General features: G+C 52.5%; 1 protein-coding gene across 1 annotated transcript in view; it reads right to left on the reverse strand.

The window, feature by feature from the left end:
- Positions 1-5,000: 5,000 nt before the first annotated feature.
- Positions 5,001-11,041, reverse strand: part of LOC129109444 (tetratricopeptide repeat protein 24) — an 8,081-nt gene continuing 2,040 nt past the window's right edge. Inside the window, exons 2-14 of the mRNA XM_054621515.1 lie at positions 9,968-10,185; positions 9,263-9,556; positions 8,877-9,078; positions 8,566-8,772; positions 8,090-8,218; positions 7,093-7,214; positions 6,887-6,952; positions 6,726-6,766; positions 6,517-6,590; positions 6,289-6,400; positions 6,155-6,192; positions 5,920-5,959; positions 5,001-5,807 (exon numbers count right to left, since the gene is read on the reverse strand). Coding sequence (XP_054477490.1) covers positions 5,696-5,807; positions 5,920-5,959; positions 6,155-6,192; positions 6,289-6,400; positions 6,517-6,590; positions 6,726-6,766; positions 6,887-6,952; positions 7,093-7,214; positions 8,090-8,218; positions 8,566-8,772; positions 8,877-9,078; positions 9,263-9,556; positions 9,968-10,159 — 1,629 coding nt within the window. The 5' untranslated portion in view covers positions 10,160-10,185 and the 3' untranslated portion in view covers positions 5,001-5,695. The remainder of the gene's footprint in view (positions 5,808-5,919; positions 5,960-6,154; positions 6,193-6,288; positions 6,401-6,516; positions 6,591-6,725; positions 6,767-6,886; positions 6,953-7,092; positions 7,215-8,089; positions 8,219-8,565; positions 8,773-8,876; positions 9,079-9,262; positions 9,557-9,967; positions 10,186-11,041) is intronic.

Genomic DNA, 11,041 nt, shown 5'->3' on the forward strand with positions numbered 1-11,041 from the left:
GCCCAGAGGGAGAACTGGCCAGTGGAACAGTGGGCCCACATCGTGGCTCCCTTTCTCACCGGTCCGGCCCAGCAGGCGAGCCAAGACCTATCAGCGGAGGACGCCAGGCGGTACCCAGCACTCAAACAGGCAATCTTGGCGTACTACGGCCATAACCTCGCGGCCCGAGCGCAACGAATCCATGACTGGCGGTTCGACGCCCGGGGCGCGGTGCGGACCCAGATTGCACAACTCGGCCGGTTAGTGAAGAGATGGCTAACCTCCGGGGAAGGACCCAGCCCTATAGACAGGGTGATTATAGACCACTCCCTACGCCAGCTACCGCCGGATGCCTGCCGGGTACTGGCCCACCACCACCCCAACACCATAGATGACCTGGTCAGACAGCTGGAGAATTGGCAGGTGGCCCAGCGGCTGAGCAACCGGACCTACACCACCCCACGACCCGCTGAGACCCGCCGAGACCGACGGGGACCCACGACCGGGGCTCCCGCAGCTGCACCAGTCCCACCGCTCATAATCCCGGAGAATCGCGAACGGCGACGCTGTTACGAGTGTGATCAGCCTGGCCATATAGCGCGCTACTGCCCGGGAAAGCAGGACGTACCCATGCCGTCGGCCTACGCGGACTGGAGGGGGACCGGCCCTGCATGCTGGCCACCTGCTGGACCCAGACGGCGCCCCAGAGCCCGACCATACCGGCACGGGTGATGAACATAGACACACAGGCCATATTGGACACCGGCAGCGTGGTCACCCTCCTCCGCCCCGACCTGGCGGGAGGGAGGGAGGGGGAGCCCATGGACGTGGCCTGCGTGCATGGGGACACACGGACCTACCAGACATGCCATGTGGTAGTACGTACCCCACAAGGGGTGTTTACAGCACGGGCGGGGATTGTACCCCACCTCCCGGTCCCGCTCTTAATTGGGAGGGACTGCCCAATATTTAACCGGTTGTGGGACCCAACGCGAGAACTCCGGAACAAGAGGGAACCTCCCCGTCGGGGGGCGAGGAGAGCTCGGCAGGCGTACGGGGCCACGCGGCGCCCGTCGTCCCTCAGGGAGTCAACAGCAGAGGACCAGGAGTCCGAGGGAGACGGACCCTCCCAACCCGGATCACCGGGACCCCAACCCGGCACCCCGGACACCCTCACAGCGTCCGAGCAACCCGACCCCCCGGAAGACCCGGAGAGCTCCCCCCTCACCGAGTTTTCTGATTTCCTTCCGGAGAAGGAGGTAGGCTCGGCCCGACCGGGACAGTTCGCCAGCGCCCAGCTCCAAGACGAGGCCCTGAAACACGCCTGGAGCCATGTGGTGGCCCACGACGGTCAGGCCCGGGACTCGGTGAGTCACCCATTGCACCCACACTTTAGCACGAGGAGGGGGCTGCTATATAGAGTAGTGGAAGGAGAGGAGGGAGTAAGGGAACAATTGGTGGTTCCCCGGGCGTACGTAAGCAAGGTACTGTTCATGGCCCACACCCACCTCCTAGGAGCCCATTTGGGCATGGACAAAACCCGAGAGCGGGTCCTTGCGAGGTTTTATTGGCCAGGGGTAAAAAGGGACGTGGAGAGCCATTGTCAGGGGTGCCCCGAGTGTCAGAGGACAGCACCTAGGGCCACAGTCAGAAGCCCCCTTATTCCCATGCCCATAATAGAGACCCCTTTCGAGCGGATAGCTATGGACATTGTGGGGCCCCTCCCCAAGACCAGCCGGGGTCATCGGTATATCCTGGTCCTGGTGGACTACGCCACCCGGTACCCCGAGGCCCTACCCTGCGCGCAGCCACCGCGAAGGCGGTCGCCCGGGAGCTGATGCTCCTCTTTAGCCGGGTGGGGATAGCCAAGGAGGTGCTAACGGATCAAGGCTCATGCTTCATGTCCCGAGTCATGAAGGAATTACTCAGTTTCCTGCAAGTGAAGCAGCTCCGGACCTCCGTATACCACCCCCAGACCGATGGCTTGGTGGAACGCTTCAACAGGACATTAAAACAGATGCTGAAGAAAGCCATGGCGATAGATGGGAAGAACTGGGACCAGCTATTACCCCATGTGCTGTTCGCAGTCCGAGAGGTACCCCAGGCCTCCACCGGATTCTCGCCGTTCGAGCTACTGTACGGACGGAGACCCCGCGGCATCTTGGACATCGCCAAAGAAGCATGGGAGAGCCAGCCGTCACCCCATCGCACCACCCTGGACCACGTAGAGCAGGTGAAGGACCGCATGGCCCGAGTGTGGCCCATCGTCCGAGAACACCTCCGGCAAGCCCAGCAGGTCCAAGCGAGGGTCTACAACCGGGGAGCCCAGCTGCGAACCCTCCATCCCGGGGAGCTGGTCCTGGTCCTGGTCCCCACGGCTGAGTGCAAATTCCTGGCCAAATGGCAGGGACCTTATGAGGTAGTGGAACGGGTGGGAGAGGTGAACTACCGGGTTAGACAACCGGGGAGGCGGAAGCCCACCCAGATATATCATATAAATATATTGAAACAGTGGCGAGGGGGAAGGGAACCCCGGACCCTGGCCCCCTGGCGCTGGCGGCCCGACAGGAGATCCCGGAGGTTCCGGTGGGCGAGGACCTCAGCCCAGCCCAAAAACGAGACCTGGAGGACCTCGTCATGCAGCACCGGGACGTGTTGTCCGAACTTCCGGGGAGGACCACAGTCGCCCATCACGACATCCGGACGGCGCCGGGAGTGAAGGTGAGAGTTCCACCCTACAGGATCCCGGAGGCCCGGAGAGAGGCCATCCAGGCAGAAGTCCGCCGGATGCTACAGCTCGGGGTCATCGAGGAGTCGCGCAGTGCCTGGTCCAGCCCGGTGGTCCTCGTACCAAAGCCGGACGGATCGTACCGGTTCTGCAATGACTTCCGGAGGCTGAATGAGGTGTCCGAGTTTGACGCCTACCCCATGCCCCGGGTAGACGAACTGATAGAACGCCTGGGCCCAGCCCGGTATCTTTCGACCTTGGATCTAACCAAGGGATACTGGCAGGTACCGCTGACCAGGGCGGCCCGGGAGAAAACGGCGTTCTCAACTCCAGGGGGACTCTACCAGTACACCGTCCTCCCCTTTGGAGTACATGGAGCGCCGGCCACCTTCCAACGCATGATGGACCAGATCCTAAGGCCACACCAGGACTACGCGGCGGCCTATATAGACGACATAATAATCTATAGCCACAGCTGGGATGTCCACCTCCGCCAGCTGAGGGCGGTGCTAGGGGAGCTGCGGAAGGCAGGCCTCACGGCCAACCCGGCCAAGTGCAGGCTCGGACAGGAGGAGACGGCGTACCTGGGGTACCAGGTGGGACGGGGAATCATCCGACCCCAAGAGAGTAAGGTGGCCGCCATCAGGGACTGGCCCGAACCCCGCACCAAGAAACAGGTGAAGTCGTTTCTAGGGCTGGTGGGATACTACCAGCGATTCATACCCGGGTTCGCCACACTGACCAGCCCCCTGAACGACCTGACCCGGAAGGCCCTGCCGGATCGGATCACCTGGTCCGAGGCGGCTGACCAGGCCTTCGGGACGCTCCGCGAAGCCTTATGCGCAGAACCGCTACTCATAACCCCTGATTTTGCTTCCCCTCTGTTAGTGCACACGGACGCCTCGGAGGTCGGGCTGGGGGGAGTCCTGTCCCAGGTCCGGGCAGGAGAGGAGCACCCCATTATGTACATCAGCCGGAGACTTCTGCCAAATGAGAGGAACTACTCGACGGTAGAAAAAGAGGCCCTCGCCATCAAATGGAGCCTCGACAGACTGAGATACTACCTCCTAGGGCGGGAGTTCACGCTGGTCACCGACCACGCGCCACTAAAATGGATGGCAGGCGCCAAAAATACGAACGCCCGAGTGACACGATGGTTCCTGGCCCTACAGGACTTCAGGTTTAAGGTGGACCACCGACCGGGCCGGGAGCACGCCAACGCCGACGCCCTGTCACGACGGGACGCTTCCCTGGGGGGCTTCCCCGGCTACCGGAGGCCTGAGCAAACGATGGGGGAGTGTGGCATCCCGCCCCTTAAACCTCGGCCCGGACGGGCCCGAGGTTTCGTGTTGGATGGCACATACCACCGCCATCCACCAGCCGGCGACAAAGAGCCGCCCCGAGGGCGGCCTAATGAACGAGAGTGGAAACAGCCGGGGAGGGAGAGGACAGGAACCGGAAACCCCGATATAAGGAGCCGGCAGACAGCAACCATGGAGGAAGAGAGGAGAAGAAGAAGACGACAGCGAGAGAGAACGACAGCGAGAGAGAGAACGACAGCGAGAGAGAACGACGGAGACGACAGCGAGAGACAACGACGGAGACGAGAGAAGAGCGCGAGAGAAGAAGCAGAGGAGGAGAGACCGCGACCGGGAGAGGACCGCCGACCCGGCGCGCCAGTTAGAGGCTCACGGAGACCCTAACAGTAGTGTGGCTCGGTTATTGTGTTTGTATGAAACCATTAAAATACCGAGCACGGCTACACCTGACCCTTGACTCCGGGATTTATTCCAGGATCCCGAACCATAGGGGAACGGGATCCCACAGTGTGTGTATGTATGTGTGTGTGTGTGTATGTATGTATGTGTGTGTGTGTATGTATGTATGTGTGTGTGTGTGTGTGTATGTATGTGTGTGTGTGTATATATGTGTGTGTGTGTGTGTGTGTATGTGTGTGTGTATGTGTGTGTGTGTGTATGTGTGTGTGTGTATGTGTGTGTATGTATGTGTGTGTGTGTGTGTGTGTGTGTATGTGTGTGTGTGTGTGTGTGTGTGTGTGTGTGTGTGTGTGTGTGTGTGTGTATGTGTGTGTGTGTTTCTGCCTCTGATCCAGAGTTCCTCGTGTTCCTGCTGAAGGTGAAACTGATCTGAAACATCAGGTTAACTGATAATCGATCAATAAGTCTCTCATCTTATATCACAGCTGGTTATTGATTGTTTGTGTTAGAATGTTTATAAACATCATTTTATTCTGTAGATTTATTTTTCACATATTTCTTTATATTTTCATCGTCTGAATGTTTTCAAGTCGCCTCATTCGTCAACGTTTTATTTCAACGAAACAAGTTAAGATCTTATTTTATATATATCATCTTCATCATCATCTTCATTATCTTCATCTTCATCATCATCTTCATCATCGTCATTATCTTCATCTCTATAACCATCGTGGTGTCTTCTTGCAGTCTAACAGTGTTACATGAAGGAACTGCAGGTTCTGTGTGTGTGTGTGTGTGTGTGTGTGTGTGTGTGTGTGTGTGTGTGTGTGTGTGTGTGTGTGTTGGACCAGGTTCCACCCTCTCCTCTGGTGTTTGCCTGCATGACGTCTGAAGCTCCGCCTCCATATCGCTCAGCTGCAGGTTTGGACCAATAGGAATGTGTTGGTCTTTGATTCAGTCCGGACTGATGCTCTCCTCCTCTCCACTAGGGGGCTCTGTTCTGTTCGTTGTCTCCTTGTCTTACAGGAAGCTGCTCATCAGCTGATCAGCCTCACCTGAGTCTGGTTGAGTCCAGATCTAAAGACACACAACCTGAACATGGCCGCTGCCTCTCCTCTGCTGCTGTGTAGTTTACTTTAATAGACTCTGTTAAATAAATGTGTTTGTTTATTACATTTACAATCGTCTTGTCTCCTTCATGTTGCAGCTGGAGAGCCGGGTTGTAACATCAGCTATCGATATATGATCAATAACAGTCAGGCAGGTGAGTCTACATCAGTGCACAGAACCGAGATCTCCACCTGGCTGCAGGGGGCGTGGCCTCTCTGGGTTCACCTGGGCTGGTGGGCGGGGCTTCTGCCTCCCGAGCCAATGAGGTTCCACTGAAAGAAAACAATCAATAATCAGGATTCAGCTTCTCTTCTATTTAAATCTTTATTTATTAAAGTTAAATGAGCAGTTTCTGGTGTGATTTGATTGGCAGGTAACAGTTACCTGTCAGTGTGAGGGTTCTCTTTGTCTGACCACGGCTCACCTGAAAACACACACAGGTATGACATCACAACAACTTCCTGTCTGTACAATGAAACATCTTCTTCATGGGTTCTGTTCTCTGCTGAGGAGTTCTGAGTCCTCAGCAGAACACAAAAAGAACCAGGTGCATTAAGTCTACCAGGTGCACCAGGTCTACCAGGTGCACCAGGTATATCAGGTGTACCAGGTGACTCACTGTGCTGCAGCTGGTCTGACTGGTCTGACTGGTCTGAACTGGAAACACAGAGACACAAATGTTCATGCTAACAGCTATTTGTTAGAACAGAAACAGGTTGCGTTATACTCAATAACTATCCTTATGTGTGTTACCTGTGTAGTCCAGGTACCATGCTCATGTATTCAGGTCTCTCAGTGGCTCCGCCCCCTGCTGACCCACAATGCTCTGCTGCTTCCTGTCTATCTGCGGCCTCCTGCTGTGATCCTGTTCACAAACTGACTGTTAGTTTTCAAACATGCAAAGACTGACTCACATAGCATCATTTAGCTCTCCTCAGCTAACGCCTGTAGACAGGAAACACACCTGAACCTGAGACTCACCTTGCCCCTCCCCCCTCTGATCATCTGCCTGCTGGTTGGACGCTCTGCCGGGACTCTGTATGATGTCGCTCCTCCTGTGAAGGGAGCAGAGCAGATTAATGAAGACAGACGTGAGAAACAGTCGAGCTCAGTGTTGATGAATATTTGAAATTATGTTTCTCTCCATCTCTCTGGCTCAGGTGTGACATAGAGAGCTGATTGGCTGTTACCTGACCAGCTGTCCGACAGGTGGGCTGAGGGGGTGTGGCCTCTGAGTGTGAAGAAATATTCCGATTAACGAGGATATCATCAAATGTACGACTCGCTTCTGTTATTAACTTCCCTTTATAAACTCTGGTGTGAGGTGGTGTTGTGGGTCATGTGATCTCACCTGCAGACTCTGCTTCAGAGCTGCAGTCAGGTGCTCCACCAGTCGATCCCGAACACCACCACTGTCCTGAAAGTGAAAAGGATGTAAGCATTGATGGACATTCTGATTGGCTGAACTTGAATAGAATGTTTCAATAGAATCACATTCTAGGCAACAATTTGACCTCTGACCTTCACATTAACACACAGGTGTGTTGTGGTCGTTACCTTGCAGTGAGACAGCGCCGTCAGAGCTTGTTTATAGAGCTGAACAGCTTTCTGCTGCTTCCTCTGCTTCAGGTAGCACTCTGCCAACGACTCACACACCTGAACCTGAGCCAGGTGGTCCTCTGCAGAGAGACAGGTAGAGACAGACAGGTAACACACCTGAACCTGAGCCAGGTGGTCCTCTGCAGAGAGACAGGTAGAGACAGACAGGTAACACACCTGAACCTGAGCCAGGTGGTCCTCTGCAGAGAGACAGGTAGAGACAGACAGGTAACACACCTGAACCTGAGCCAGGTGGTCCTCTGGTCTCTATAGATGATATCATGGTTCATGACAGCTGTTTATGACTCCTTGTTTAAATGATATTAATGCTTAAAGTGAGCTGTCTGCTCTGCTGCATCACCTGACCGTCAACATTTCACCTCACATTTCACAATTTTAAGAGTTAAAACTGTTTTCTTTACTGCCAAGATGGAGACGACCGGCTTCACACAGAAACCTTTGATCGTTAACGAGTCTGCGTCTACATGTAATGAAGACCGTGGTAGAAACAGACAGGTAGACACATTAAAGGGACAGTTTGTCTTCTTGTCCTGTTAATATTTTAGTATTCCTGCTTTTAACGTTGAGATGAATCTTCTTCTACTCTGCTGGAGATTGACCTGCAGATTCTGTCTGTCTGTGTGGTTCTAGATGTTTTCTTATAAACATATAATGGACATGAATTTACATGAATAAACCTTAATTAACATTAATAAACAGAGTTAAACATTAATAAACATTATTAATCATTAATAAACAGAGTTAAACATGAATAAACGGAGTTAAACATTAATAAACATTAATAAACAGAGTTAAACAGAGTTAAACATTAATAAACAGAGTTAAAACAGAGTTAAACATTAATAAACAGAGTTAAAACAGAGTTAAACATTAATCAAATTAATAAACATTAATAAACATTAATAAACGGTAGTTCAGAAGTTGCTTATGTTACCTGTGTCTCTGAATCCCTGCAGAGCGTGAAGGAAGCTCTCTGCTGCCTCCTCTTCATCACCCAGCTGACTGCAGGCAAAAGCCAAGTTACTGAAACACCGAGCCTGGTCGCCACGGCAACCTAGAGAGCCTACACACACACACACACACACACACACACACACACACACACACACACACACACACACACACACACACACACACATATGACCACTTGTACAGAATATTATCAGTTTATTTCATATTGAATATGTGCAGTGCATTGTGGGATGTTTTTTTAAGCAGAGTTCAGGTATTCAGCCGGTTAGGACTGACTTCCTGTTCAATACAGGCCCTGATTGACAGGTGGTGGGTTGATTGATTGACTGACAGGTGGTAGGTCTGATTGATTGACAGGTGGTGGGTCTGATTGATTGACAGGTGGTGGGTCTGATTGATTGACAGGTGGTGGGTCTGATTGATTGACAGGTGTCTGACCGTAGAGGCCAGCAGCCATCCTGTGGTAGCCCACAGCAGGTGTGAACTGGCCCACAGAGTTCAGGGCGGCTCCCAGGTTGTGCAGCACTTTGGCCAGCAGGTGGGGCTGCTGAGCGGCGGGGCCCAGAGCCTTCTGGAAACACGGCACCGCCTCCTGGAAACACCTGAGCCGGCAGTAAGTCACGCCCACTGACAGGTACAGCTCACCTGGACAACAGCAGACAGTTAATCAATCAATCAAATCATAAATATATATTGATAATCATCCGAACAGATCAGGTGTGTGTTTAAGGGTTAATGAAGGGGGTTACCCAGAATCCTCGGGTCGGTGATGTTGTCTGTCAGACTCAAACACTCTGTCAGCACGTTGATGATGTCATCGTGGCTGAACTGATCTGATTGGATCATGTGACTTCCTGCCTCTTTGAGCGCAGCGGCTGCAGAATCCAACATGGCTGCCACTCTGTAACTCTCTGCAGCCCGCAGGAAACCCTGAACCGCCAGAGACCAGTCCTACGACACACACACACACACACACACACACACACACACACACACACACACACACACACACACACACACACACACACACACACACACACACACAGTAACATACTTTTGCTGCTGACACTTTACCACTGGTTCAGGTTCAGTCTGTGGTCCAGGTTCTGGTTCTGGTTCTGGTCCAGGTTCTGACCTGTTCTGTGCCGTAGCAGCGGCTCATCTCCATGCAGGCGTCTCCCTCACTGCCTCCGTCTCCCTGAGAGCTGTAAAGCTGAGCGGCCTGCAGGAAGTAGGCGGCGGCCTCTTGGCTCTGCCCCAGTGCATTGTGGGCCAGGGCCAGGTTGAACTGGAGGTCCGGGAGGCGGTTGGCCTTCGGGCCAGGCTGAGCCCGACGCAGGAAGTCCAGACCTTTGTTAGGTTGACCCGACTCCACGTAGGCAGCACCGAGGTTAAAGGAACAGGCCTGCAGGACCCGAGAGTCCTGCAGCTGAGAGGGAGCAGAGCATGATGGGTAATTGACTCCAGTCACAACAGATTACAGGTCATTCGTTACTAATGTTGTTATTACCCCTAATGTCACAGTTATTATTAACAACAGAGCCAGCAGAGTCCTGCAGCTGAGCATGATGGGTAATTAACTACAATTACCATAGTTTGTCCTACTGTTGTTATTACTCTTATTACTACAGTTCTTACTACTGTTGTTATTACTCTTATTACTACAGTTCTTACTACTGTTGTTATTACTCTTATTACTACAGTTCTTACTACTGTTATTACTCTTAATCTGTTATTACTGTTTGTACTACTCTGATTACTTTGGTTGTTACTATTTCGTTTACTTTGGTTGTTATTACTCTTAGTCTGACCTGCTGGTGACCTTTGACCCCAGCCTCACCTGTTCTGCAGCCTTCAGAGCGTTGGTAAAGCAGCTCAGAGCGTCTTCAGTCCGTCCCGCCTGCAGAGCTCCGTGACCAGCAGACGTTAACTCCTCGATGTCCACCTCCGGAGCCTCCTTCCTCCTCCCCTCCCTCCTCCTCCTCCTCACCTTCACCTCCTCGGGTTCTGTAGGAGACGCATCAGACGCCATGTTGGACCTGCAGGAGGGAAACTCACCTGGACGGAGGAGAAACACAAAGTTATGAAAACATCAAACCTGATGAATATCCTTTTAAACCTGCAAATAATGTTGTTGTTTTATTATTATTATTATTATTATTATTATTATTATTATTATTATTATTATTAATTAATCAGCTGATTGTTTTGACTGATTGAGTCATGTGTTTATTTAAATATGATAAATTGTAAAGATCCAAAGTAAAGTTTTTCAACAGTAATCAAACTGATTTTTTTCCCTCTTCCAGCTGGTTTCAGCCGAATGCTAAAGCTAAGCTAACAGCGCCCTCTGCTGGAGGAGTCAGCTCATTAACATAAAACTGAATCCTTCACTTTTCACCAAAACAGACACAGATGATTTAATAAACCTGAAATAAATCTGAACTTTAAGAGAATGAATATAAAATAAGAGATTTCTGAAATTGTTTAATTTAGTTGATTCATCAGTTCATTCAGTTCTTCATTCACTGATTCATCCATCCATCCATCCATCCATCTTCCTCCTCTTATCCGGGGCCGGGTCGCGGGGGCAGCAAGCTAAGGAGGGTCCTCCAGACGTCCTTCTCCCCAGCAACACTTTCCAGCTCCTCCTGGGGAACCCCGAGGCGTTCCCATCCTGGGGAACCCCGAGGCGTTCCCAGGCCAGACGAGATATATAATCTCTCCAGCGTGTTCTGGGTCTACCCCGGGGCCTCTTACCAGTTGGACGTGCCTGGAAAACCTCTAAAGGGAGGCGTCCAGGAGGCATCCTGATCAGATGCCCGAGCCACCTCAGCTGGCCCCTTTCGACGCGAAGGAGCAGCAGCGGCTCCAGATGTCCGAGCTCCCTCCGGATGTCTGAGCTCCTCACCCT

Source organism: Anoplopoma fimbria, chromosome 20 (genome assembly GCF_027596085.1).
Source record: "Anoplopoma fimbria isolate UVic2021 breed Golden Eagle Sablefish chromosome 20, Afim_UVic_2022, whole genome shotgun sequence".
Lineage (NCBI taxonomy): Eukaryota > Metazoa > Chordata > Actinopteri > Perciformes > Anoplopomatidae > Anoplopoma > Anoplopoma fimbria.